At 37.3% G+C, this 26,077-nt stretch overlaps 1 protein-coding gene across 1 annotated transcript; it reads right to left on the reverse strand.

Annotated features, from left to right (window-relative positions):
• Positions 1-14,421: 14,421 nt before the first annotated feature.
• Positions 14,422-25,705, reverse strand: LOC141493362 (gamma-aminobutyric acid receptor-associated protein-like 1). The gene is made up of 5 exons (XM_074194585.1): positions 25,378-25,705; positions 20,400-20,478; positions 18,329-18,447; positions 15,936-15,997; positions 14,422-15,719 (listed from the first exon to the last, which is right to left on the reverse strand). The coding sequence occupies exons 1-5, from the start codon at positions 25,465-25,467 to the stop codon at positions 15,659-15,661; spliced, it is 411 nt and encodes a 136-aa protein (XP_074050686.1). The 5' UTR covers positions 25,468-25,705; the 3' UTR covers positions 14,422-15,658.
• Between the last annotated feature and the right edge of the window lie 372 nt (positions 25,706-26,077).

Consider the following 26,077-nt stretch of genomic DNA (forward strand, 5'->3'; position numbering starts at 1 on the left):
GCCATGGGAAGAAAGGAGGGAAGGGAGAGTGGTAGAAAAATGTAGACCTCAAAGGTTTGATGAATATTGGAGATGAATATTGAAAACTATCTTTGCATGGAATTGGAAAAATAAAATAATTGGGAAAAAATTTGAAAAAAATTTTTTTTAAAAAGGAAAAGTGCTTAGCAAATCTTAAAGTACTAGACAAATGTCAGCCTCACTCTGCACTGCACATATTCTCCCCCCCTCACCCTGATGCACCCTCCTTTACACATAGTCTTGTTGAAGATCCTTCCTCAAATATTTCTTAAGGATTTCCCCCCAGACTTCAGACTCACAGGACCATCCTCTAGAACCAAATAATGTTCAACAACTGAAATTTACTCTTGTAATCACCCAAGAATTTCATAAATGACTTGCATTTAGCATTTAATTCACAACATCCAGTTTCTATGGGTAGCCAGATGCCATCTATAAATTAGTCTCAAAGCTCTGCAATTACTGAGGTAGCCTATTTCAGACCATTTGAAAACATGGAGTGCTACACCTTAAAAATGAACTAGTTTGGGGGAATACTAATTCATTCTTGGTGGAAATGTAAACTAATCTATTTGTTCTGGAGAACAATCAGAAATTATGTTCAAAGAGTTATTAAACTACTTATACCCTTTGACCCAGAAATACCACCACTTGATCTATTTCCAAAGATCATTAGGGAAAAAAAGGAAAGAACCTATATGTTCTAAAATGTTTACAGCAGTTCTCTTTGTGTTAGCAATGAACTGGAAATTATAGAGATGCCCATCAACTAGAGAATGGCTGAATAAGGTGTGGTATATGATTGTGATGGGACACTATTGTGCAATAAGAAATGATAAGTTCAATGATTTTAGAAAACATGGAAAGACTTGCATGAAATAATGAAGAATGAGAACCAAGAGAACACTGTATACAGTAACAGCAATATTCTTCTAAGAATGACATTGAGTGAATAATTATTATTTTAATTTATAATTACACAAATTTACTATAAAAGACATATGACATCTATATTTGTATCAAGAAAAAGAGCTGATGATTAGGTGTATAGAATAATTTTATCTATCTACCTGTTTGTGTTTAATGGTAATAATATCTAAGGTAAGGGAGGGAGGAAGAAAAAAGAAATTTATATAAATTTAAAAATGAAATATATTGTTTTAAATATGAGCCAGAAAATTTAAGGTTTCATCCAATTCTCCTTGAAAAATGGGCAGGTCTGGGTCCTTTAGAGCATACCAAATGAAGCAATTATTGAAGTCATCTGAATTGCATGATTTTTTTTAATAATAATTCTTGTGTTAAGTGGCTGACAAAATAGCTCTTCAAAACCTTTTCCTATGCAAACCCACCAGCCTATGTGAAAACAATAGAGCGGCAATCACTGCCCACTCCATTTTCACACTTGCCTCGCAATGATCCCTAAGAAGGCAGACATCCTAGTAAAAGCTAAGTAGTACTCTATGCAACATAGAGAGAAATGTTACTCCTTCCTGCCCAAGGAAAAGTTGAGAAATTTTGTTCTCAAATTGAGAGAGGGAGGCACTGCCAGTTATTTGAGATGCAGTAAAACCTAGAAGGGGAGAGATGTGGAAATATTGTTGCTTGTGCAAAAAGATGCCTTTCTCAGTTTCTGCTATTATAGGAGTGTCTATTAGACTGGTTAGCTATGGATTGTAATTACTTTAGGTGACTTCAGGGTCTCAGGAAGTCAACATAATGTTGTGACACTTGATAGGTGGCAGGTGGTAGTTAGAAGCCAACTTGTTTTCTCAGAGTGCTAGAGCATGGGAGGACAGGAAGTGGTTCTGTGAAGGTTAGCATCAGAGCAGAGGAAGCAGGTGCAGAAGGAGTACCTAGCATTTACCTTGGCTCGTCTTCCCTTATATGGACCTTGTGGTGAATGCATGACCATGGTATTTATAGCTTCTTTACCACATATAACACATTTTACTACATATAATAACTCCCAAAAGAATAGAACAAGTAATGATAAGAATTATAGCATCTGTTACCATTCATTATAATTTAGTTGAATTATGGGAACAGCTGAGCTTTCCTCAAGATTTTCTTTTTGGGGGCAGGAAAATTAGAAGAGGGAGAAAGATAACTCTAGTCAACCTATCACTTTAGTAACAGCATGACTGGACCGTTCTTCTTCTAGAGACTTACAGCTTTCTGAGCAGCTCCTTCAGAGTTTTTGTATAGACTGGTTGTCAAGTCTTGTATGAAGACTGCTAGGATTGAGGTCTTCCAGGTCATGTACCTAAGGAAAGGCATCATAGTATAGTAAGTAGCAAGAGTTCTAGATTTGAATCCAGATGATTTCAGTTCATGTCTTGGTTATGCCAATCAAAACTTCTATGAATTTGGACAAAATTCTTCACTTCTCTGTGTCTCTGGCCTTCACCTATAAAATAAGGGAGTTATGTGACCTCTCACATCTTAATTCTATACACATGTTATCAAACAGATCTAAAAAAGCTATTATTTCCTTCGATCAATGTTTTGTGTCTATTTTTACTAATTTTTTGTTAGTATATTCTCATGCAAAGAAATTAAAGAGTAGGGTCAGAGCTGTAAGTTCTCTAAAGTATCTAGCTATATTTCCATTCTCAGATAGCCACAGTTTGAGATGCTTTTACTTAGTATTGTTTTTCTTTGTTATAAGGGAAGATTCAGTCTGAGGAAGGGGATTATGGTATTGCTATAATATAAGAACAAAAATCATCAATAAAATGCTTTTTAAAATAAAGTAAATAGGGGCAGCTAGGGGCACAATAAATGGAACACCAACCCTGGAGTCAGGAGGACCTGAGTTCAAATTTGACCTCAGATAATGCTTAGCTGGGTAACCCTGGGCAAGTCACTTAACCACTTAAATTTGCCTTACAAAAGTAAAAAAACAAAAACAAAAACAAAAGTTAAATTATAAAAACTAAAAAGAAAAATAGAAAAATGCAGTAAAATTATTCTCATTCATACATATACATAAATGAATAAAATATTTCATAGATTTATATATTAATGAGAAAAAGGAAAAATCAGTCTAAAGTGCTATGATAAATTAATATGAATAGATGACCTGAATATTAAAAAATTCCATATTTGCTAAGAATTGCTAGAAAATCAGGATAATACTCCAGCAAAAATTAAATTTAAATTAATATCTTACATCATATACTATAATAATTTTAAATGAATGCATAATCTTGTTCTGGGCTACGAATGAATCAGTTCAGCCCCATGGTACATTGGGTTCAATACTGGAACAAAATAAGCCTCTTACAAGTTATTTGCAGTTAATAAAAAGAGATTTACATAGCCATGGCAAGAAAAGTCATTTAACAAGCATACTCACCTCAAAATGTGAAGATTTCCAGTTGAATCTGTTGAATGAAGTTCCTAGTCAAATTTCTGCCCTTGCTCTTCCATATAGAGAACAGGGGAATTAAGATGAAGAATACTAATGAGTAGAGATAGCTTTCATAAACTGCTATAGAGAAATGGGGAAGAGAAGAGAAGAGCAGTAGCATGCAATCTAGATGTGTTGTCTCCATACTTAAATAATAGGTAATAGGGGAAGGGTGCATCTCTTTACTCCATTTGAACATCTCTGGGTTCCAATTTATTAATTTTTCTTGACACATGTTCTTTTGAACTGGTTGTCCCAATTTTCAGTACTCCTCCCACCCCAATTTAGAGCATTCTTTTTCCTCCCCCCCACATTGAGGATTAAGGAAGAGAAAGAGAAAGGAAGAGAGGGAGTAAAAGGACTACAAAACTCCTGCTTACTAACAGTGATAATAACATTTATACAGTACTTAAACATTTGCAAAGCAATTTACAAGTATTAATAAGTCCAGTCAAGTGAAAACAAATTCTTACATTTGTCATATCCAAAATGTTTCTTATTTTGCATATTCTTCTATCATCACTTTGTCAGGAGGTGAACTGTTTTATTTTCTATTAGTCCTCTGGTATCATGGATGATCAAAATTTTTGTCTTCCAGAAATCTTTATTTTTACAATATTAATGTTATAGCAAAAATATGTAGGAGTATGTGATAAACATACCCTATTTTTCTTTTTTAATTTGTTTTTAGGCAATGGGTGGGGGTTAAGTGATTTGCTTAAGTTTACTCAGCTAGTGTCTGAGGCTGGATTTGAACTCAGGTCCTCCTGACTCAAGGGCTGGCATTCTATCCAATGCATCACCTAGCTGTCCCCTCTATTTTTCAAATGCCATAATTTATTCATCTATCCTTTGGTCCTTGGGTATATAATTTCTTTTTTCCCCCCTCCAATTTAAATTGTATTGCTATGAATACTTTTGTACAGATAGAAATTTCCTACCTCCTTGAAATTTAAACTTAGTTGTGGGACCTTGTCTAGCTAGGAGGTGCAGTGGACAGAGTGCTAAGTCTGGAGTCCAGAAGATTCAACTTCCTGAGTTTAGTCTGGCCTTAGACATTTAATTGTTGTATGGACCTAGGTTAAGTCATATAACCCTGCTTACCTCAGTTTTCCCAGCTATAAAATGAGTTGGAGAAAGAAATAGCAAGCCACTCCATTATCTTTCCCAAGAAAACCAAAAATGGGTTTACAGAAAGTTGGAATCTTCATCTAACTGAAAATGACTGAACTACAACACAAAAAAAAAGTTAAAACCTTTGGGTCAAACGGCTCTTTTAAGTGAAATGGAAAAAAAATCAACCAAAAAATTCCAACGCTGATCAAACACATGCCATTGAGAAACTAAAGGCATGTATAATTCTTCATGTATAAAGTCAGTATCTTTGAAAATTAACTCATTTATGTTATTGCTGCAGATAAGAGGAAGCATTTTCCTACATCTAAGAGGACCTACTCCTTGTTTGGACACAGAGGAAAGATGGGTAAATGGCCATCAATGGCCTAGAGCATGCATATGGATATCTACCTCTTAAAGGTATGACATGGCTTCTCTCAATATAGTTTAAAATATAAAATTAATCCCATGCTTTCTTTAATAAACTGATCAAATTTTCTTTTATGCCTCCCTTCCAGAGTTTAAGTTCTAGACCACCCACTACATATATCTCTCACATGGATATCTGTACATCTGCTTACTTATTGGGCTAATTTGCTGACTCCAAGCTATTCTTACACTGTTTCCAGAGAAGTCTAGCACTATACAGTTAAAAATCAATCTTTTCATTTACAGAAATTTTCTGTTACTCAGTTGTTTTCAGTTGTTTCTAACTCTCCATGACTCCATTTGTGGTTTTCTTGACAAAGAAATTGGAGTAGTTTGTCTTTTCTTTCACTAGTACATTTTACAGATGAGGAAACTGAGCCAAGCAGGGTTAGGTGCTATGAACAGGGTTATGTAGCTAGTTAGTAAGTGTCTGAGGCTAAATTTGAACTTAAGATGATATTCCTGGCTCCAACCCTGGCATCCAACCACTGAACCACCCAACTGCCCCCTTTCATAAACCTACCCTCTCACAATGATGATATTTTAAAACCTTAAATGTAAACATTTACTTGACAATAAGACAAAAAGGGGCGGCTAGGTGGCATAGTGGATAAAGCACCGGCCTTGGAGTCAGGAGTACCTGGGTTCAAATCCAGTCTCAGACACTTAATAATTACCTAGCTGTGTGGCCTTGGGCAAGCCACTTAACCCCATTTGCCTTGCAAAAACCTTAAAAAAAACAAAAACCAAAAAAGAATAAGACAAAAGAAATGCTAGTCTCCCCAAGTACTCACATACTAAAATAAATGCAAGAATAATAAATACATCACAATCCACAAATAAGCCTGGGTCATACATTTCCAAAATGTACTCAGTTATTTCTATGGGAACAGTGGGCACACATGGAAATCTGGCAAGTAAACATATACAGGAGGAAAACCCATAGAGTAATTCACAATTCTTCACTTTAGGCTTTGTTGCCATGGGTCAATTCAAGAACAGCTGTTCCACATAAAACCTTTCATCTGCTAACTAATGCCCTTCTGATCCCCACTGCTTTCCTGCTTGGCAAATTTTCTTTTCTATTGTCCATATAACAAAGCATTTCCAAGCCTCTTCAACTAGAAATCACCCTTAGAAGGGTGCTTAGGACATTTTACACTATTAATTTAACTAGCTTTAAGCAAGAGAACTACAAAGCTCATGAGACTGACTATCTGGACAAAGGAAAAGAAGCAGAGCCAGTTATTCACCCACCAAGATACTGAATTGTATTTATTACTACAAAGAACTCACAGAAAAGGAGCTCAGGTTGACTCTTGACAAAGCAGTTGTGCTCAACTAACTACTCACCAGGATACTGAAATGACCAATTAGCTTGTGGAAAAAAAAACAGGTAATGCAGAGCAATGTGCACTTCTAGAAGACTCTCAAAATCTAAACAATAAGGGACAGTTAGGTGGTGAAGTGGATAGAGTACCAGCCCTGGAGTCAGGAGAACCCAAGTTCAAGTATGACCTCAGACACTTAAAGTTCTTTAAATTTCCCATGCAGGAAGATAAGCAATTTAATCTTATTGAATTCCTTATGCTTCTCATGAACCTTGTGTTTTGAATGTTAAATTTTCTATTCACCTCTGTTTTCAACAGGAATGCTTAAGTCCTCTATTTTATTAAATATTCAAATCCCCCCCCTAAAAAAATTAGCTTTCCTGAGTAGGTTATTTTTTATTGTAATTATGGTGCCTTTGCCTTACAGAATATTATATTCCAAGCCCTTTGCTCCCTTAACATGGAAGTCACTAAATCTTGTGAACTCTTGATTGTGGCCTCAAAAATATTTAAATTTGGGGAGGGGAGAGAGCTCCTTAAAATATTTTCTCTTTGACTTGGCAGCTCTGGAACTTAATTATAATATTCCTGGGATTCCTTAATTGGGATTTCTTTCAGGAAGTGATTCTTTCAATTTCTAGTACTCTCTGGATCTAAGATATTTGGGATATTTCCCTTAATTTCTTGAAATATGTCGATTTTCATTACTTATTAGAGAAATTCAAATTAAAGCATCTCTGAGCACCTCACACCTTTCAGACTGGCCATTATGACCAGAAAGGACAATGATCAATGTTGGAAAGGATGTGGGAAATCTAGGACACTAATACTTTGTTGGTGGTGCTGTGAACTCATTCAACCTTTCTGGAGAGCAGTTTGAAATTGTGCCTAAAGGGCAACACAAATGTGCATACTCTTCCATCCAGCAATACCACAGACTGGGTCTGTACCCTGAAGAGATGATGAAAAAGGGTAAAAACATCATTTGTACAAAAATATTCATAGCAGCCCTGTTCGTGGTGGCAAAGAATTGGAAATTAAGTAAATGTCCTTCAATTGGGGAATGGCTTAACAAACTGTGGTATATGTTTGTGATGGAACACTATTAAGTGTACATTTAAAGTAAAGAGAACTGAAATGAATTGATAAAAAAAAAGGAAGGAAAGAAGGAAATAGCATTTTAAGTATTTTACATCTTATTTAATCCATGGGAACTAAAAAACAAACTGTTTTCATCTTCCCATTCTACCAGAGGAAGTCACTGCATACTTGGGGTAGACATTCCCCTAATTCACTGATGGTTTTGGGACCTTTGTTGGTTACCATCAACCTGATTTTACTGTGATGGTTTTTACCAGAGTATAACCACTGCATAAAACGCAATTCATGTTCAGTAAGCAGACAATAAATAATAAAACTAGAGAAGACTTGAGTTAATCTAACCTCAACATTCACTAGCTATTCAACTCTTAGCTAGTTATCAAATCTCTCCATGGTGATAATAACATCTAGCTCCTATGGTTGTTTTATGGATCAAATAAGATGTAAAATATTTAAAATGCTATTTCCTTCTTTCCTTCCTTTTTTAAAAATCAATTCATTTCAGTTCTCTTTACTTTAAATTTTTATTTATATACTTTTTTTGAGTATTGGTTCAAACTTGACAAACACTAGCAAAAGGCAACAAAGAAGACAAAAAGAGGACAAGTATATGAAAGCATGATCTCGCTTAAGTACATTGTACCTTTGTCAAATTAGTTCCAAAGTTGTCCTGACTGGCTTTTTCCCTCCGAAACTCCTTTTCATATATTTTCACTGATGAACCATCCTTTAGATTAGGGAGTTTTGGGGTTACAAAACTTTAGGCAGTTTGGTAAAACAGATGGATATCTTCTCAGTGTGATGTTTTTAAATATATAAAATACACAGGACTATCAAGAAAACCAGACATAATGAATTATAACAGATTTTTAAAAAAATTCAAACCCCTGAAATCTATTCACAAAAGTTGGAATCCATGGACCCAGGTGATATAATCTTGTTTTAGATGTTCTGTCCTCTAAATTTGAAATGCTATTTAGCTATGTTTAGTCAGTTTTCCCTAGTTTGCTGTCTTGTTACAATCCAACTATCTTAGACTTTAAAAGTCCATTAATTAGTTGATATGTATGGGTAACAAGGAAAATCATTGTATTAAATTAGGGGGAGGAAGAGTTTTGTCTTAAAGTAAGGAAAAATGCCCTATAACTCTTAATCACAGGATTAAGCAGATTGAATGACCAGTGGAAAATTGTGGTATGTATTTTCACACTGAGTGGGTTAAACTAGATAACCACTGTAGACCACATGAATATTTTCAGTTTCTTACTGGTCACTTCCTACTGAGGATATTTGATACTTGAGTTGTCAAATTGCTGATTTACTTATGGCTACTATCAATACAGAGGCTCTTCAAACATTAAAAAATAGTTTTTGATTAGACTATTAACCTCATTGTGGCAGGAAATGTGTTTTATTATGAGTACCCTTTTGCATAAAGTAAGGTCTCAATAATGATTTCTTGATTATCTAATTAAAACAAGATTAGCTTTGGAATTGAAAGAATACAAGCATAAATTATCATTTTCCAAGCTCAGTAAAAACTAATTTTATGGACTAATTGTTCCCATTAAGTGGAGAAGACATCTCTTAAACAGATCATTAGTACAGGAACAAAAATAAGATGAATTCACTGTACTAATTTGCTAATTTCAGAGGATATTTGCTGGTTGAGGGCCTTTAGTCACAGCCCATACTTCATTTTAATAGCAAAAGGAAGGGATTCTAGCTGGAAGTAATATTCCTTCTTCCTTCTGCCATTTTAAATACAGGAAATTAAACATCTGACAGAAGCAAAGCAAAATAGCATATACATGTATCAGAGTAGACACATTATTCTGACCTATAACATATATAATCCCCAAAATAAATAACTGATAACTTCTTCGTATTTCTCTTAGAAGTAGGAAAACTTTTAAGGGGAAAAATACATCTTGGTTTTTTTCCCCCTCAGTTTAAAAATTAGTGAATTTCATTGTTGAAAGGAACCTTAGAAGTCGCTGAATTTAACCTGTCCCTGAATAAATTCCCTTCTACAGTATGCCATTACCTCCTGAGGTGACCCATTCCTCATTTTGCTTTGCATCAGTTCATACACATCTTTCCATGTTTCTCTGGATTCCTTGTCATTTCCTATTGTCCAGTAGTGTTCTATTATACTCTGATATGTTCAGCCATTCCCCAATCTTAAAGACTCAAAAGCTCAAAAAAACAAAACAGTATTTCATTCTTGTAGCTACCACTAGAAAAAATGAACTGTTTGAATATTTGATTTATAGATTTTATATTTGTTTTACAGATCTTATATATTTGTATATTTTATACATCTTCCCCTTATTAAACTTTGTTCTACCAGTGGGTCAAGAATTGTGCAAAGACTGACTCATTCTTTGTCAGTCAGATTATTAAACAGAAAAGGAATATATATGAGGAAAAGAATTCTTGAATTTACAAGAGATTTATGATGTGTCCCTCTGCAACTAACTGTACAGCTAAATTAATTGGAAGGTCTTTAGAGGTCATCCTTTAACAGATAAGGAAACTGAGGCACAGAAAGATTAAGTGATCCAAGATATCAACTAAGGTCATAAAGGCAAAAAGTGCTTGAGATTTAAATCAAGTGTTCAAAGCCTCTTGAGTCAAAAGTCATCATTTTCCCCCTGTATTATGGCAACTTTTACTAATGTGTATACTAATAAGTTAGTATCTCAGGTAACAAGCTACCTGGTGGCAATAGATCACTGTGTGACTTATGACCTATAACTTACTCTGTGGTTTTGTGTCATTTCCCTCTGATTTTTCCATAGGAAACAATTCCTTCCCAGGCTTACCTTTTCATACTACATTGGGTAAAGGGAAAGTTTTTTTTATTTTTAATGTGCTGGATACTACAATGCAGCCTTATTTTTTATTCTTCTACCAGTGCTGTGGTGTTTCCTGTTACTGTATTAGTCCTTACTGAATCTGCTAGATCTGTGTACAAGGTGTGAAATGTCACACCTGTTCCTTATGTGGTCATGGGGTGACAGTGTTAACTTCATCACTGCTGCAGGAGAAGTGAAGCTAATCTAATCCACTCACAAAAGACTAGAGGCTATACTGCTTTTTCTGAAGAGAACTGGAAATGAAACAAAAATCATTGTTTTAACATAAAATTCCAGAAACCTTTATGATTCTTCTAACTAATAAGCCTTTCCTCTGTGTATACTAATGATGAAAAGAAATTAATTGCAGGGGGGAGCTGTTACTGGTTTTTGATAAAATTTTCTGTAGCTCCCAAGTCATTGAGAACATGCAAGGCAGCTCAAAAGTTGCCTCAATTTTAACATCAGGAAAAGTTGTATGTACATCAAAAATATCTAAATTTTAAAGAAAATTATTAGAAGATATTACTACTAGGCAGCTAGGTAGCTCAGTGGATAGTCTCTAGTAGGAAAACATGAGTTCAGTTCTAGCCTTTAGATACTCTTGTGTGTGTGATCCTAGGCAAGTCATTTAAGTTGTTTGTCCTAGTCCACTGGAGAAGGACATGGCAAACCATCTTTGCCAAAACCCCATGGACAGTATGATCCACAGTCAGTCAGACACAACTGAACAATGAATCACTACTAGCAGTATACCAAAAGCATCACCCTTCTATTATGCATTTATAAGTTAAACCCTATGCTTGGAATGCATTTCCCCAATGTTCCTGATTCTCAGAATACTTACCTGCCTTCAAAGTTTCCCACTAGGTACCACTTCTGTTGAAAAGCCTTCTTATCCCTTTAAATTTTAGTGTTCCAGAGACAGCTAGGTGGTGCAAGTGGATAGAGCACCAGACCTGAAGTTGGGAGGAACCAAGTTCAAATCCTTCCCAACACAAGAATTGCCTGTGTGACCTTGGGCAAGTCACTTAACCCCCATTGCCTTAAATAAATTTTTTTAATTTAAATTTATTTTTATTAAAGACATTATTTGAGTTTTACATTCTTCCCAAAATATTGCTTCCCTCCCCCCACCACAGAATGCACTCTGTCAGTCTTTACTTTGTTTCCATGTTGTACCTTGATCCAAATTGGGTGTGATGAGAGAGAAATATCCTTAAAGAGAAGTCTAAGAGGTAACAAGATCAGACAATAAGCTATCTTTTTTTTCTAAATTAAAGGGAATAGTCCTTGCACTTTGTTCAAACTCCACAGCTCCTTATCTGGATACAGATGGCACTCTCCTTTGCAGACAGCCCAAAATTGTTCCTGATTGTTGCACTGATGGAATGAGCAAGTCCTTCAAGCTTGAACATCACTCCCCTGTTGCTGTTAGGGTGTACAGTGTTTTTCTGGTTCCGCTCATCTCACTCAGAATCAGTTCATGCAAATCCCTCCAGGCTTCCCTGAATTCCCATCCCTCCTGGTTTCTAATAGAACAATAGTGTTCCATAATATACATATACCAGTTTGCTAAGCCATTCCCAATTGAAGGACATTTACTGGATTTCCAATTCTTTGCCACCACAAACAGGGCTGCTATAAATATTTTTGTACAAGTAATGTTTTTACCCTTTTTCCTCATCTCTTCAGGGTATAGACCCAGAAGTGGTATTGCTGGGTCAAAGGGTATGTACATTTTTGTTGCCCTTTGGGCATAGTTCCAAATAGCTCTCCAGAAGGGTTGGATGAGTTCACAGATCCACCAACAGTGTAATAGTGTCCCAGATTTCCCATATCCCTTCCAACAATGATCATTATCCTTCCTGGTCATACTGGCCAATCTGAGAGGTGTGAAGTGGTACCTCAATGAAGCTTTAATTTGCATTTCTCCAATAATTAATGATTTAGAGCATTTTTCTTAAATAAATTTAAAAGAAAATTAGGGGCAGCTAGGTGGCATAGTGGATAAAGCACTGGCCTTGGAGTCAGGAGTACCTGGGTTCAAATGTGGTCTCAGACACTTAATAATTACCTAGCTGTGTGGCCTTGGGCAAGCCACTTAACCCATTGCCTTGCAAAAAAAATATTAGTGCTTCTTTAAATTACCTTGTATTCATCCATCTGTGTATGGGTGTCCCTTAGTAGAAGGCAAGTTCTTTGAAGGAAGACATCTTGCTTATTGCAGAGGTTTAAGGTCTGTGGAATTTCTAAATATTTGCCTTTCCCTGTTCAACCTCATTACAAGTGCATTAGTGTTTGATTTTTGGCATCAACAGACACGGTTGGGAAAACTGGGTGGTGACCCATGCTGGTGGTGTCCTACACCAAATCCACCTCTAAAATTACAAGTTGACTCATGACTTTATTATTCTGATCCAGGGATCTAAAACAATTAAGAGGTATGTTTTGACATTCATCAATTACTAAAATTGTAACATCTCTTAGTCAAATAGTTCTTAATCTTGCTTGCAGCTTAATAAACAGTTTATGAAATAAACCAGAGAAATAGCTTTTAATAAAAGACTTCACTCTTCTCAAACCTCCTAATCCTCAAGGTTTAAGCAAACATCAATGTTATTGGTGATACAATTTATCAACAGTGCAACAAATAAGATAATTACAATGTATCAACTGGGAGAAAGAAAGCAAGTTAACCAGTTCCCTAGTGTAATTCAATTTACTCAGGTTGACAACTGTTTCTTCAAAAGAGTATCTTATCTACTCTAGAGTGCTTGATGTGGAGTCAAGAATATTCATGAGTTAAAATTTGGTCTTACCAACCCTGTAATAGACAAAACACTTTATCTGGTTTGCCTCAGTTTCCTCATTTGTAAAATGAACTGTCAAAAGAAACAGCAAATTCTTTCCAAGAAAATCCTAAATGGCATCATGAAGAGTCAGGAACAACCGAAAAGTGACTGATCACTATTTTAGGAAATGCCTCTTCATATTATTTCTCAGTCTCTCTACAGTTTTCTTAGTTCTTCTTAGAGATCTTTCATGAGTTAAACTGTAACTTTCCAATTCCATTCCCTCTTAAAGTTAGTGTTGGCAAGATAATAAAAATGAGGCTACACTAAAAGCTTACATGTCTCATTTCCCATTATATAAGCTCTTTCAGGGAGAAAAATGTCTTGCTCAGTGCTTAACACACACAAAAGAAATTTTAAAGGAATAAGGGAAAAGACCAAAGCTTATCTGTAATTTCATTGATAAAAGCAACATCCAAATGAAGACAATCCCGCTATCAATTGATGCAATTTGCACTTTTACTCCAATTTGTAATCTTAAAAAGAGCTGAGATTAAATAATGTATACAGGGTCACACAGGTAGGCAGAGGATTTGAATCAGTATTCTCTGAACACACACACACACACACACACACACACACACAGTGTGTGTATACCCCTTTGCTGGCTAACTTTGTTTGGATGATAATCTGGGACAGCCTAAACCTACACTTGAAGCCTTTCCAGGTTTAATAAGAGCTGCTAGAAGTTCCCCTGTATTCCATATTCTGAAGAGGCAGTATGGGTCTTTGGTGAAGGCTTTCTATAAAGATTTAAAACTGAAACTTGATTCAAAGCAAGGATAGCCCAAGGTGAGTAAACTGGAGTTGAGTTTTAAGGTTCAGGAAGGAATAGCCCTCCCTCTTGTACTAGAAGTAGATTATAGTCATTTGTACAACAGAAGAACCAGCAGAAGCTGCCATGAATTGCTATATGACTAGGAGGAAGGGAGAAAAAGGAGAGCCCTTCTTATTCTATTTACTGATCAGGTGCTAGGGTTGGTTTGGAATGGTGGACACAGGGACCTCAGACCTGATGTTCTCAACAGTTCCTGACTAAAGAATTGTTTTGCAGAATTTCACCACTTATCTTTGCTGAGCTGTCCACTTAAGTCTTAGTATACCTCTAGGCAGCCATTCCTGTCCTGAAAAGTTTGTGAACACACACACACACACACACACACACACACTTAAGAACCACACAAGCACACATTCATCCATGGTATAGAAGGTCATAAGAATCTATTCTTTGACAACTGACCAATCACCACACACAAGCACACTAAAGAAAGACACCGTGTGAGAGTCCATGGTTGATCTTAAAGTGTGCAATTATTTTATTTCCTTGCCTTGATCGCAAGAACTTCATTTACACAGGAACCTGCAGCTAGTACAACAACTGACAAAGAGAGGTGTCTCCCTATCACAGGGGACCAGATTTCCAACAAAGCAAAGATGTAACTAAATGGCTGAGCTCCAACACCTCTTTCCCTGCCCCCCTCCCCCCATCTTCCCTCAAAGAGAAAACAATAAAACTGACAAAATAAATCAGGACTTTCTAACCAGCAGCTTTGATGAATGAATACAGAACAAGGGAGTTGAACTTATCAACCATATATGTGTGCATGGGAGAAAGAATGCTAAGAGGGAGTTAATCCCCCTCCCACCTTCCCCTGCACCCAGAATAGTGGGGTTTAGGAATGATAAGGAAGGTTCCCATTCTATAGATGGGAATGTTTGAATGTTAATTAAGTCCAGGGAAGTTAGGATTTCTTGTTCTGTACTAAAAAATGTACACAGAAGCTGGGACAAAGATTCTCCATAAATTCAGTTAAGTGATAACCTTCCCCCCCCTTCTTTTCAAAAAATCCAGACTTCAAAACCACACTCTTAGCGATTTCACCTCCACTGGGACATTTCATGAGAAAACAGAATGGAAGTTACAGGAGAGTGAAGAAAGGAGGAATTATATTTTAGGGTCCTAATGCCAAACAAGTTTCCTCTTTGGTTCCCAGGCCTGGCTCTCAATTTAGAAGGACAAAAAGGAAAGAAATGTCAAGTAGCCCAATACTTCTATAAAAGACTCAGGAGAAAACACTCTCCCCTCAGCCTGCATATTCCATGCCTTTCTATACTGTCAAGTGAAGTCTGGAGATACAAGCCCAATAAGCCAAGCAATAGTGGTTATAAACTCTAGGGCTACATTCCCCTTTGAGAATGATATCTAAGAATATTAGGGGGAGATTAAAGCCCAATGTAGGGCTATAGAAGTGATGTCACCAAGGAGAGATGATAAAAACAGGTTTGGTCAAATAACTGGGGTAGTCATAGAGCATTTTCTTCTGTCTCTCATCTTCCTACAAATGTATCAAACTGGGTTTCTCACCCCCCAAGGTAAGAAAACTGGGAAGTCCTTCCTGGACAGAGACTATCTGAAAACAACCTAACAAACCCTCCCACCCCACTGGGCCCTTCTATCCAGCACAACAAAGGCTAATTCTGCAGGGTAAGAAGAGGGCAGGAAGGAGGGGTGCCATCCCCATTTCCCAATCATACATGTCGAAAACTTCCCCCAGCCAATCCAGCAGCTCTGTCCTGCAATGCCTTCTTCCTGGGCCAGGAAAGTAGCAAAAGATAACAAGTGAGAAGGTCAACAAATGATGGTGCTTGTGTTTTTATGGTATGTGGCATAACATTTCCAGTTGTCTAAGGCTTCAGCCTCCTCTCTGGTGGGAGCCCACCCTGCCCACCCCCAAATCCCCACAAAGAGCCTTTCCCCCAACCCCCAGGTCCAGTTGCTCCCATCTGTTTGGTCCCTGCCACTCACTTCCCATAGACGCTTTCATCACTGTAGGCCACATAGAGAAAATAGTCTTCTTCATGGTTGTCCTAGGGCAAAAGAGGAGAGAAAGAATGATATAGAACACTGATCTGTAGAGATAGAGGATCTTGGCTCAAATCTTCTCTCTGAATCATGTGGCTTTGGGCAAGTCATTTAACTTTTCTGTGCCTCAGTTTCCTCCTTTGTAAAATGAGGGGTTATATGAGATGATCTTAGTCTTTCAACTTTATGATTCTAAAGTCAGAATTATATTCTGAGGGGCAGCTAGGTGGTACAGTGGATAGAGCACTGGCCCTGGAGTCAGAAGGACCTGAGTTCAAATCCAGCCTCAGACATTTAATACTTGCCTAGCTGTGTGACCTTGGGCAAGTCACTTCACCCCACTGCCCCTTAAATAAATTCTAAAAAGACAAAATAAAACAAAAGAATCATGTCCTGAGCTCCCAATAAAACAAGAGAGATTAATGAAGTGACAACTCTAGGAAATTAGCAAAGCATGGAAGCAGGAGCAGGTGATGTCTGTAGGATGTTATATTCAAATGACTTTTGTAGATTGAACCAACTATTGGTTTGAGCATATGATCAAAATAGCACCAACTGACCAAATCAATCAATTTTCTCTGTAAGGCTATATGAATTAATTCACCCATTCTTTTTTTTATATATTCTTTTGGAAACATTACAAACAATTTTTCACTAGAAATATTAAGGAATAAATAAATCTCTAGTATAGAAGTCCTTTCTAGATTTGCCCTCATAAAAATTAGGTAGTAGGTCAAGAATAAATGATCTCTTCCACGGGGAAAACTGCATTAAGGGTGAGAACAAATATTTAGCACAAAAACATTGTTCTTTACATAGCCAAGAGTCTGGACTATGACCCATTGAGGAAATGGTATTGATATAGTACTGAAAGGGAGAACAGTCAAGGAAAAACATTGAGTAGATCTAGCTGAAAATCACAAGACTTATTTTGGAATGTTCATTCAAAACTACATTCAAATTATATTTTTCCTGGTTCAAGATTTTAAAAATGTTAACTCAGTTTAAACAATATGAAGATTATCAGGGAATGGAGGAAAATATGTAAGATGAATCATATTTTTCAAGTTATAAAAGCTTGGGTTTATAATGTTATTGAAAATTGTTCTCAGCATATTTCCCCGATCCCCCTTAGAACACCATAGTCTTTTTTTTTTCACATTGATAGTCCAAACATTGCATTGGGAGTGATTTTATTACCTTTCCACTGGAAAGGTAAAATTCCCTTAAGGTTCGCTTCTACACTTTTGTAAATAGAAAAGTAAAAGTTTACAAGCTGTAAAACTATCAATTTGAAGAAAGGCTGCTTTTTCCTCTTGTAGCACAGGTAAAGCGATATGGTTATGGAAAATTTCATGTACTGTGTTATTTTGGCTGCTATATTGATTAGATTTATTTTATCTGCTTTTTTTTCTTTTACATCTTTTGGTTATAAGGGATGTATATAGAAAAGATGTTTTCATAAAATGAGATGATATAAAAAGATATCAATATAATTTTAAAATATGTTTATAAAATTCAAGAACTTTATAGACAGGGGCAGCCAGGTGGTGCAGTGGATAGAGCACCAGCCCTGAAGTCAAGAGGACCTGAGTTCAGATCTGACCTCAGAAACTTAATAATTACCTAGCTGTGTGACCTTGGGCAAGTCATTTAACACCACTGCTTTAAATAATATCCAAAAAAAAAGTCTGGCCTAGCACCTATGACTCCTGACTCCTAGTCTAAAAGTTCTTTTCTTGATGAACAATAAAGACTTGACCACAGAGGATCACATACTAATGTGAGGGGAAGATTGGTTTCCTCAGAATCTATAATATATATTCTGGATCTTCTCCATTTCATGAAAGTTTCCCTGTGAAAGAGGGGAAGAGAAAGGTGCTCTTTTCTTTCCCTTTTGCAAATAAGGAATCTAAGATTCAGACTCAAAAATCACAAAAGGAATCAGAGCATAGCTAAGAAAATAGTCTGGTCTTTGGACTTCTTAGCTGAAGGCTAAACTATATCCTATATTTAATTTCAGGAATTAGTGAATTATAAATAAGAGAATGACTTTTTTTTAATGGGATGTTAAGATCTTTAACAACTAAAAGAAATCTAATGCCATTAAAGGAAATAAAATAATTGGGGAGGATATATGAAAGAAAACATTAAAGAGCTTAGTCTAAAAAATGCCTTTTTATTCAAAGTACCTGAAGAAAGTCTGGACCTTCCTTAAATCAGGGCCTCTGCCTTTTAATCTGAAAAGGGAAGATACTACCCTTCTCCGTGTTCATCCTCAATACACTTTCTAGGGGATACTAAGATAACAGATGTTAGATTGGTATCATCATTACCTCATAAAGCTGGCCCATGGTGGCACTAGTAGGAGGGATGGTGTTGTTGACAAAGAAGAATAGGGCGTCTTCTGGCCGAAGGTGGATCCGCTTTCGAATTAAGAAGTAGAACTGACCAACTGGATTAATAAAAGAGAATTTTCAGATAGGGACATAGAGAGCACTACATTAAAAGAAATATTAAGAAGTCACAGAACATCCCCAATTGACAAATGGTCAATGGATATACAAAGGCAATTTATAGATGAGGAAATCAAAGCAATCCATAGTCATATGAAAAATTGCTCTAAATCACTACTTGTTAGAGAAATGCAAATTAAAGCATCTCTGAGGTACCACCTGACATCTCTCAGACTGACCAATATGACCAGAAAGATAATGATCAATGTTGGAAGAGATGTGGGAAATCTGGGACACTAATACATTGTTGGTGAACTCATCCAGCCTTTCTGGAGAGCAATTTGGAATTGCCCAAAGGGCAACAACACGTGCATACCCATTCACCTAGCTATACCACTATTGGATCTATACCCTGAAAAGATCATGAAAAAGGATAAAAACATCACTTGTACAAAAATATTCATAGCAGCTGTTTATGGTGGCAAAGAATTAAAAATCAAGGGGATGTCCATCAATTGGGGAATGGCTTAATAAACTGTGGTATATGTATGTGATGGCACACTATTGTTCTATTAGAAACCAGGAGGGATGGGAATTCAGGGAAGCCTGGAAGGATTTGCATGAACTGATGCTGAGTGAGATGAACAGAACCAGAAGAACATTGTACACCCTAACAGCAACATGGGGTGATGGACTTGCTCATTCCATCAGTACAATAATCAGGGACAATTTGGGGGTTTCTGCGATGGAGAATATCATCTGCATCCAGAGAAAGAATTGTGGAGTTTGAACAAAGACTAAAGACTACTATCTTTAATTTTAAAAAAACCTGTTATCTTATGTAATTTTGCTCTTATACTTCATTTTTCTTCCTTAAGGATATGATTTCTGTCTCATCACATTTAACTTAGATCAATGTATATCATGGAAACAATGTAAAGACTAACAGACTGCCTTCTGTGGGGGGTGGGGGAAGGAAAGCAAAATTAGGGAGAAAATTGTAAAATTAATAATTAAAAAATAATCATGATAATAGCTAAAAAAAATCAAAGAAGAGCATCTATAGTATAGTCAATATCTGCTCTTTGGGGAAAAATCCCCTCTTATCTTTGCCTCTGAAGTACTGTCCCCCATCCCCCTATTGCTTCATGGATCCCTAAAAATCCCAAAAATTCCCAATAGAAAGGTTTGCTTTCATGTCCTCCTATATGATTTAAACTTATTTCATAGCCATCTCTTCCTCAAACAATGTCAAACCTGAAGTATGTTGCTAAAACTGATCAGTTGCCAAACTCATTAGTAGAAAAAAATCCTTAAACTTTAGAGAATATAAAAATGTTGCCAAAGGTCTTTAAACTGACTTGAGGATGTTATTCTGACCACTGAAGCTGTTTTAAAATATGAATCTGAATAATGGTTCCCTGTAATTTATCTTAATATTTAAGACAACAATACTATTCTCAGATGTGTTGAGTTACTTCTGACCAGTCCATGACAGTTGGGAATAAAGCTAGGAAGGAATGAAATAGAGGCCTAGGAGTCAAATGTACAATTAACTTCGGGGGCAAATTCTTCTACATTGTAGAGGAAAAGTCACCAACTTCAATTTGTTAGGCATTCCACTTAATAGAATATAAATTCCACCACTTTATTAGAATATAAAATTGAATTCTATTGATCTGTTTTTACATAATTTACATAATGTTGTGAAGGTTAAAACTAAATGCTTCTAGACAGTCAGAGGGGAATCAGAGGTAAAAGAAATGAAATCTTAACCTTTCAGCTCCCAAATAGGTTTGGAGATGGATTTAGGGACAAATGTTTTTCAAATTAGGTATTTCTGTCTAGAGAATACAATAATTTCCTCTAGCTTTCCCTTCTCACATTATCTTTTTGCCAGGAAAGGCGGATCAGTTTTTGTACAAGAAAAGGAATGTGGACTATTTGTTACCTGTAAGGTCAGAGGGCACCAGGTACTTCCTCTTATCCAGGTCAGGGACTCTGGCTTTAGGTGCCTTCTCTACAATTACCTGTTATTAAGATAAGGAGAGATTTAAATGTATTTTTAAAAATTAAAATTGTGTGTTGTTATATTTTGTTTTTACAGCACTTTCATTACTGATTGTCTTTCCTCCCCATCTAATCCTTCATCATTTAAAAAAAAAGATTTTTTAAGCACAAAAAAAATAGCTTGAAACAAATTCTTTGGGTGGCTAGGTGGCACAGTGGATAAAGCACGGCTCAGGAGAACCTGAGTTCAAATCTGGTGGACACTTAATAATTACCTAGCTGTGGCCTTGGGCAAGCCACTTAACCCCATTGCCTTGCAAAACCTTTAAAGAAAAAAAGGAAACAAATTCCTATCAACCAAGTCTAACAAATCAGCCAACATTTATTTTTATTTCATTTTTATATAGAATTCAACAAATATCAAATAAAATAAACATTTCTGTAGAGTAGGAGAGATTTGTACATGAAATAGTGATTCTTCATTACATAGAGCTTGCTTTTCTTTTAAAAATTAAATTCAGCATGTAACATTATGTTATCCTACTTGTCTATCATTCCTTCTGTCTTCCTTTGACTTTCCTTAACACCAACATATCTTCCCACATTGAAAAAATACAAAAATCTGTAGAAATAAATGGCATAATGAAGCAATCTTAGATGAAAGTTTCCAAAGCAAGGCAAATTGATTAGAGACTAGATCCCATTTAACACTTAATTTAACATTTAATTTTCATTTCCCCCTTTCCCAAAATTCCCAAGTGTTCTATGTGTGAAATGAGCTGCACTGAAATGTTATGGAGATAAACCCAGTTATAAAGATTAGAATGATAGCCAAAGTCAAGGACCAGAAATGCCCTATATTTTATGATTTTTGAAAAAGGGGGGAAAAGGAGGCAAAGTTAGGTGATAAAGTATTTATTAGCACTGGCCCTTGAGTCAAGACCTGATTTTATATCCAGCCCCAAGAAAATTTATTTAATAGCTGTGTGATTTTGGGGCAAAATTTTTCAAAAGGGAGGGGAAGTAGTATAACAATGTAGAGAAATTAATCAGCAAGCATTTATTAAAGACCTATTATTCCCTAGCCACTATGGTAGATATGAGGGAAACAATACAAAAGGCAGTCTGACTTAGAACTCAAATTAGCTTAAGTCCTACTTGGAGGGGATTCAACTTGTTCACAGGCAGGGAACATATGAAATGATACATAATGTCTAGGCTAGAGGAAATAATCAGAAAAAGTCCTCTTAGGCATGTTGAAATCAGTGAACAAGAATAGAAGGGGTCAGATTTAAATATATATATTTAAAAAAATATATGTATATATATATTGCATAGCACACTGAAGCTAAGAAACCAGGGATGAGGAGCTAGGCCAAATTTATGGAAATAACTCCAAAGTCACTCAAATCAAGGACTGAAAGAATAAATTATTCAGTGGCTGGAAAGAATGATAATGAGCACTCAAAAAGGCAGTCTTCATTGTGATTCTCAGGAGTCAACTTTGAGGGATGAAAAGAAAGAGCAGGACATATTTATCCTGTTAAGAAAACATATAGTGGCAGGCCAGAGACCAGGAAAATGGCAGGAAGGAATGAACAGGAGAAGTCCTGCATGAAAAAGGCACATGCTATCCTTCCCCATAACTTCATTTTACCTGGATGGTTCTGTGGGGAGGAAATTTAGGTTTTATATTTGGTATTCCAGGCTAAAACACAGATGCCAAGAATCCTACTGGGAAGGATGGGAGGAAAATAGGTCCTGTGGAATAGGTTGAAAATGGATCCTGGAGTGGCTTAATTAATAATTTTCAGACTTTTTGGGGGGGCAAGGATACTAGAGTGGTTTGCCATTTCCTTCTCCAAGTTTATTTATAGATGAGGAACTAAGGCAAATGACTTGTCCAGGACCACACTTAGTAAAATTTGAGGTCAGGTTCTATCTACTGCACCACCTAGCTGCCCCTAGTTGGGAGAGTGCTTTGTAAACCTTAAAGTGCTAGGTCCTAGGATTGGTAAAAAAGGCTGATGGCACTATAGTTTGGTAGTGCAATGGAGAGAATGCAGGGTCTAGAGACAAGCAAAAACTGAATTAAAATTAGGCTTCAACATTTGCTGGTTGGGTGACCTTAGGCACTCACTTAACCAAATCCTGCATCAGCTTCATTGACTGTAAAGTGGGTGAAATAATAGCACCCATCTCCAATGTAAGGATTAAACAAGGACTAAACTAAATATTTGTAAAGTACTTAACACTGGCCCTCCACACATTCTAATAAGCACTACATACACAAAATGCTGTTATTATCTGTATTGGACAAAGTCATGGAAGTTTAGCTACTAAGTCACAGGTATAAGAACATTGATAGATGAAGGTCTCCAAACTGAATAAAATTACAGATCCTTACACATCAGGTGACTAATCAATTTTATTCTGTCTTTACCAAGGAGAAAAGGTCTTTGGAGAGAATTTGCTCCTAATTAAAGGACTAATAAGTAATAGGGAGGGTGTAAACTTACTACAGTGGAAAATTCAGAATTTGGAGAACATACTCCATAACTTATCTGTGACTTCTGAGCATCAGTTTTCTCATCTGTAAAATGAAGGTATTTTTAAGTTTAAAGCTAGAAAGTCCTTTAAGAGGTCACCCAACACATCATTTTCTTTTGAGAGGAATAAACTATAAGGATCAAGATTGTTAGGTAATTCACTCATAGCCACTTTCTATTCTATTAGCTTAAGCCAGAGTCAAACAGTAATTAGTTCTTTGGGCCAAAATGATCAACCAATTCACTAAGTATATATTTAGGATATTGTGTTCAATAATGGGAATGAAAACAATTTAAAACAAGTAGCTTACATTCTTTTAAGAGAATCATAGATGTGTATATAGATATAAATACAATATACAAGGGCTAGGGAGATTTCAACTGAGTCTTCCTGATTCCAGGTCTGGCACTCTATCCACACCCACCATGGCTGGGTTGTAGTGATAACCCATGGGAGTTAATGCCACCAATAAATCAACTTCCCTTGATATAGTTACAGTATAGTCAAACTGGACTTCATACTGTTTTACATGAATCAGTCTCCTAAATCTATGTCTTGGCATTGAATGCCCCCCCATCTCTGTCTTATGGAAGGAGGGTTCCTTCAAAATTCTACCCAATTTCCCTTTCTATAGGAAGCATTTCCCTTCACTGATTACACGGTATTTATTTTGTATAGTTATGCTGACTCCTATTTAAGACCTTTGAAGGCAGGGATTATATCATTTACCTTAGTATCCCCAGGAGCCTAAGTGAGAGAACAGAGAGAAGTTAATGGCTCTAATATAGAAGTTAGGAGATATGCTGTAGGATAATGATCATGAGACTGAATAAGGTAGAAGATTCAAAAACAAAACAAAAAAACAAAAATACTGACACAAAATACCAGAAAGGGAAGAATAGTTAACAGTGTCACATGCTTCAAAGAGGTCAAGAGGAGAGCTTGTTTACTTAGTCACCTTTTCTCTCTAATCCTATACTAACCAGTTTCCATTAGGGAAATGTGGGAGGTGACTGAAGGGGAACCTCCCTAGTCCCCTTCCGTGAGAGGGTGACTGACATTCTATAACTGGATCCAGATGTGAGGAGATAGCCTACCTTGCTTCCAAGTTTACCTTGACTAGGTGACTTGGAGATGTGTCAGTCTTAATAAGGTCTCAGCTGCTAGACCAGAGACACAAAGGCTATAAAAATAAATGCTGCCTCATATCCCCATATTATCTTTACTTCCAGATCTCCATCCTGGTTTAACTGACTTCTAAATTTTCCACAGTAATGTCAATCAATATGCTCCTCTATCACTGCAGGGTAAAGGGCCAGAGGTAAAGCACTAAAGCATTTGTCATTGATCTTTTTTGTTCTCTCTCCATACCCCCAAGTCCTTGGGTCCCATTATCTCTCTCAACTCTAGGGTCTATGCTTCCACCACCCCCACATGAATCTATGAATCTGTTTTTTTTCCCAAAACCAAACTGCCTCCCTTCACTCTGAGGCCCAGTAAGTTCCCAAAAAGAGAAAGGGGGAAAGGGGGGGGGCTCAACAAGGTGATAGGGAAAGAAAACATGATAAAATCAGGGGTAAATGGAGACCTCCCCCCTCCAATGTCTGCTTTTTTTTTTCTTTGACAAGTCTGTCTGGTCAGAAGCAATAATAAGTCACCAGGAAAAGGTTGTTCCACCCCTCATATGGCTGAATTCTGAAGCCAAGGATGATGAAGCAAACTGGTTGCTGCGCAGATAATATGCCCTCGTTTGCCAAGCTAGCTCGGTCTTGTGGTTTGTTTTTTCTTTTTTTTTTCAAACCTGTTTCTCTATCCAGAGGATAAGAGAGGAAAGAGCCTATTTCTCTTCCCCCACTCAATTAATTCCAAGGACAAAAGGTCTAGAAGACTGTGGACAGAACCAGAGCTGAAGCAACCGTTGGAGGGACATAAACAAACAGGGCCAACCCGCAGAGCCATCGCCATGGTGTCTCTTTGCGTTCTTTCACGCAGTCAAGCAGAGACCCCCTTCTCACCCCAAAGAGCCGCATTGGAGCACCAGTAACACCTACACAAATGCACCTGGCGCACTCCTGAGTCACGAGACTTCACCTTCCAGCACGCACGCATCATGACAGTGATGGTGCATTGGCCCCATTCTTCAGACTCACAACAGCACACATTCTCCTACAGGACTGATGCTCAGGGTGGAAGGTCCCCCCGTTACTCAAGATGGGGCGAGGGGCGTCATCAGTATGGCTTTCCAGTGGGCATGATTTGGGAACTGGAGATTAAATGGACCCTTCCTGCCGCTCGGATCCTACAGCTCCGTCCCCTCCCCCTTTTCTCTTCCACCTACTCCTTTCCAGCCCCCCCTCCCAACCACTCACAGGCACTCTGTCTGGGTATTTCTTCCGAATTTTCTCCCCTTCTTTTTTCCGGTACTCGAAAGGATGATCCTCCTTGTACTGGAATTTCATGATGCTCCGCAGCGTCTCCGATCTCCCCTGGGGGGGGCCTGGCTCAGCGGACTGGATGAATTCTCTGGCTTCCCCCGGCCGCAGAGCCTTGGCGCTGCCTACTCCCGCTGCTCTGCCCCAACCAGCCCGAGGACAGCGCTCACAACTGGGCCCGGCTGGCCCAGGCTGGGAGGTGGAGAGCGTCGGCGTGGGGGTGGGGAAATCCTGCAGGCTTCTTGGAAGAGCCCGGAATACACAAGCAACACTGTAGCGAGCCTGGTATTGTGACGTCACAGAGCTCCGCCTTTCCCTCCCCCACAATGTTCTAACTAGAGGCCGTCTGGGTGCGGGCTCCGAACTGGGGGAGGGGGGACGATGAAAATATTCAAATTAGCCCCTGGTTTTCATCTTTTTTAAAATAATACTTCACCAAATCTTTTTATTGAAACATTGTATAGTTTTACCTGCCATTTGTTTCTGTCGCTACTGAATTTCTTGAGGCAAGATACAAAATATGTGTATTCTCCCCCTCAGCTTCCTTTTGGGGTTTTTTTTTTTTGGTTGAATCCAGAAGCAATTACCAGAGATTAAAGTCCACCCCTTCTAAGCACGTTGGGGTTGTTGGCTGTGG

The sequence above is a fragment of the Macrotis lagotis genome, chromosome 7 (assembly GCF_037893015.1).
Source record: "Macrotis lagotis isolate mMagLag1 chromosome 7, bilby.v1.9.chrom.fasta, whole genome shotgun sequence".
In the NCBI taxonomy this organism is placed as follows: domain Eukaryota; kingdom Metazoa; phylum Chordata; class Mammalia; order Peramelemorphia; family Peramelidae; genus Macrotis; species Macrotis lagotis.

Coding starts and splice junctions, on each gene's coding strand:
- LOC141493362 (XM_074194585.1), bottom strand. CDS start 25,467: ATGAAATTCCAGTACAAGGAGGATCATCCTTTCGAGTACCGGAAAAAA. Junction 20,479..25,377: donor AATACCCAGACAGAGTGCCT/GTGAGTGGTTGG, acceptor TCTTAATAACAG/GTAATTGTAGAGAAGGCACC. Junction 15,720..15,935: donor GATGAAAGCGTCTATGGGAA/GTGAGTGGCAGG, acceptor TTCCTGGCCCAG/GAAGAAGGCATTGCAGGACA.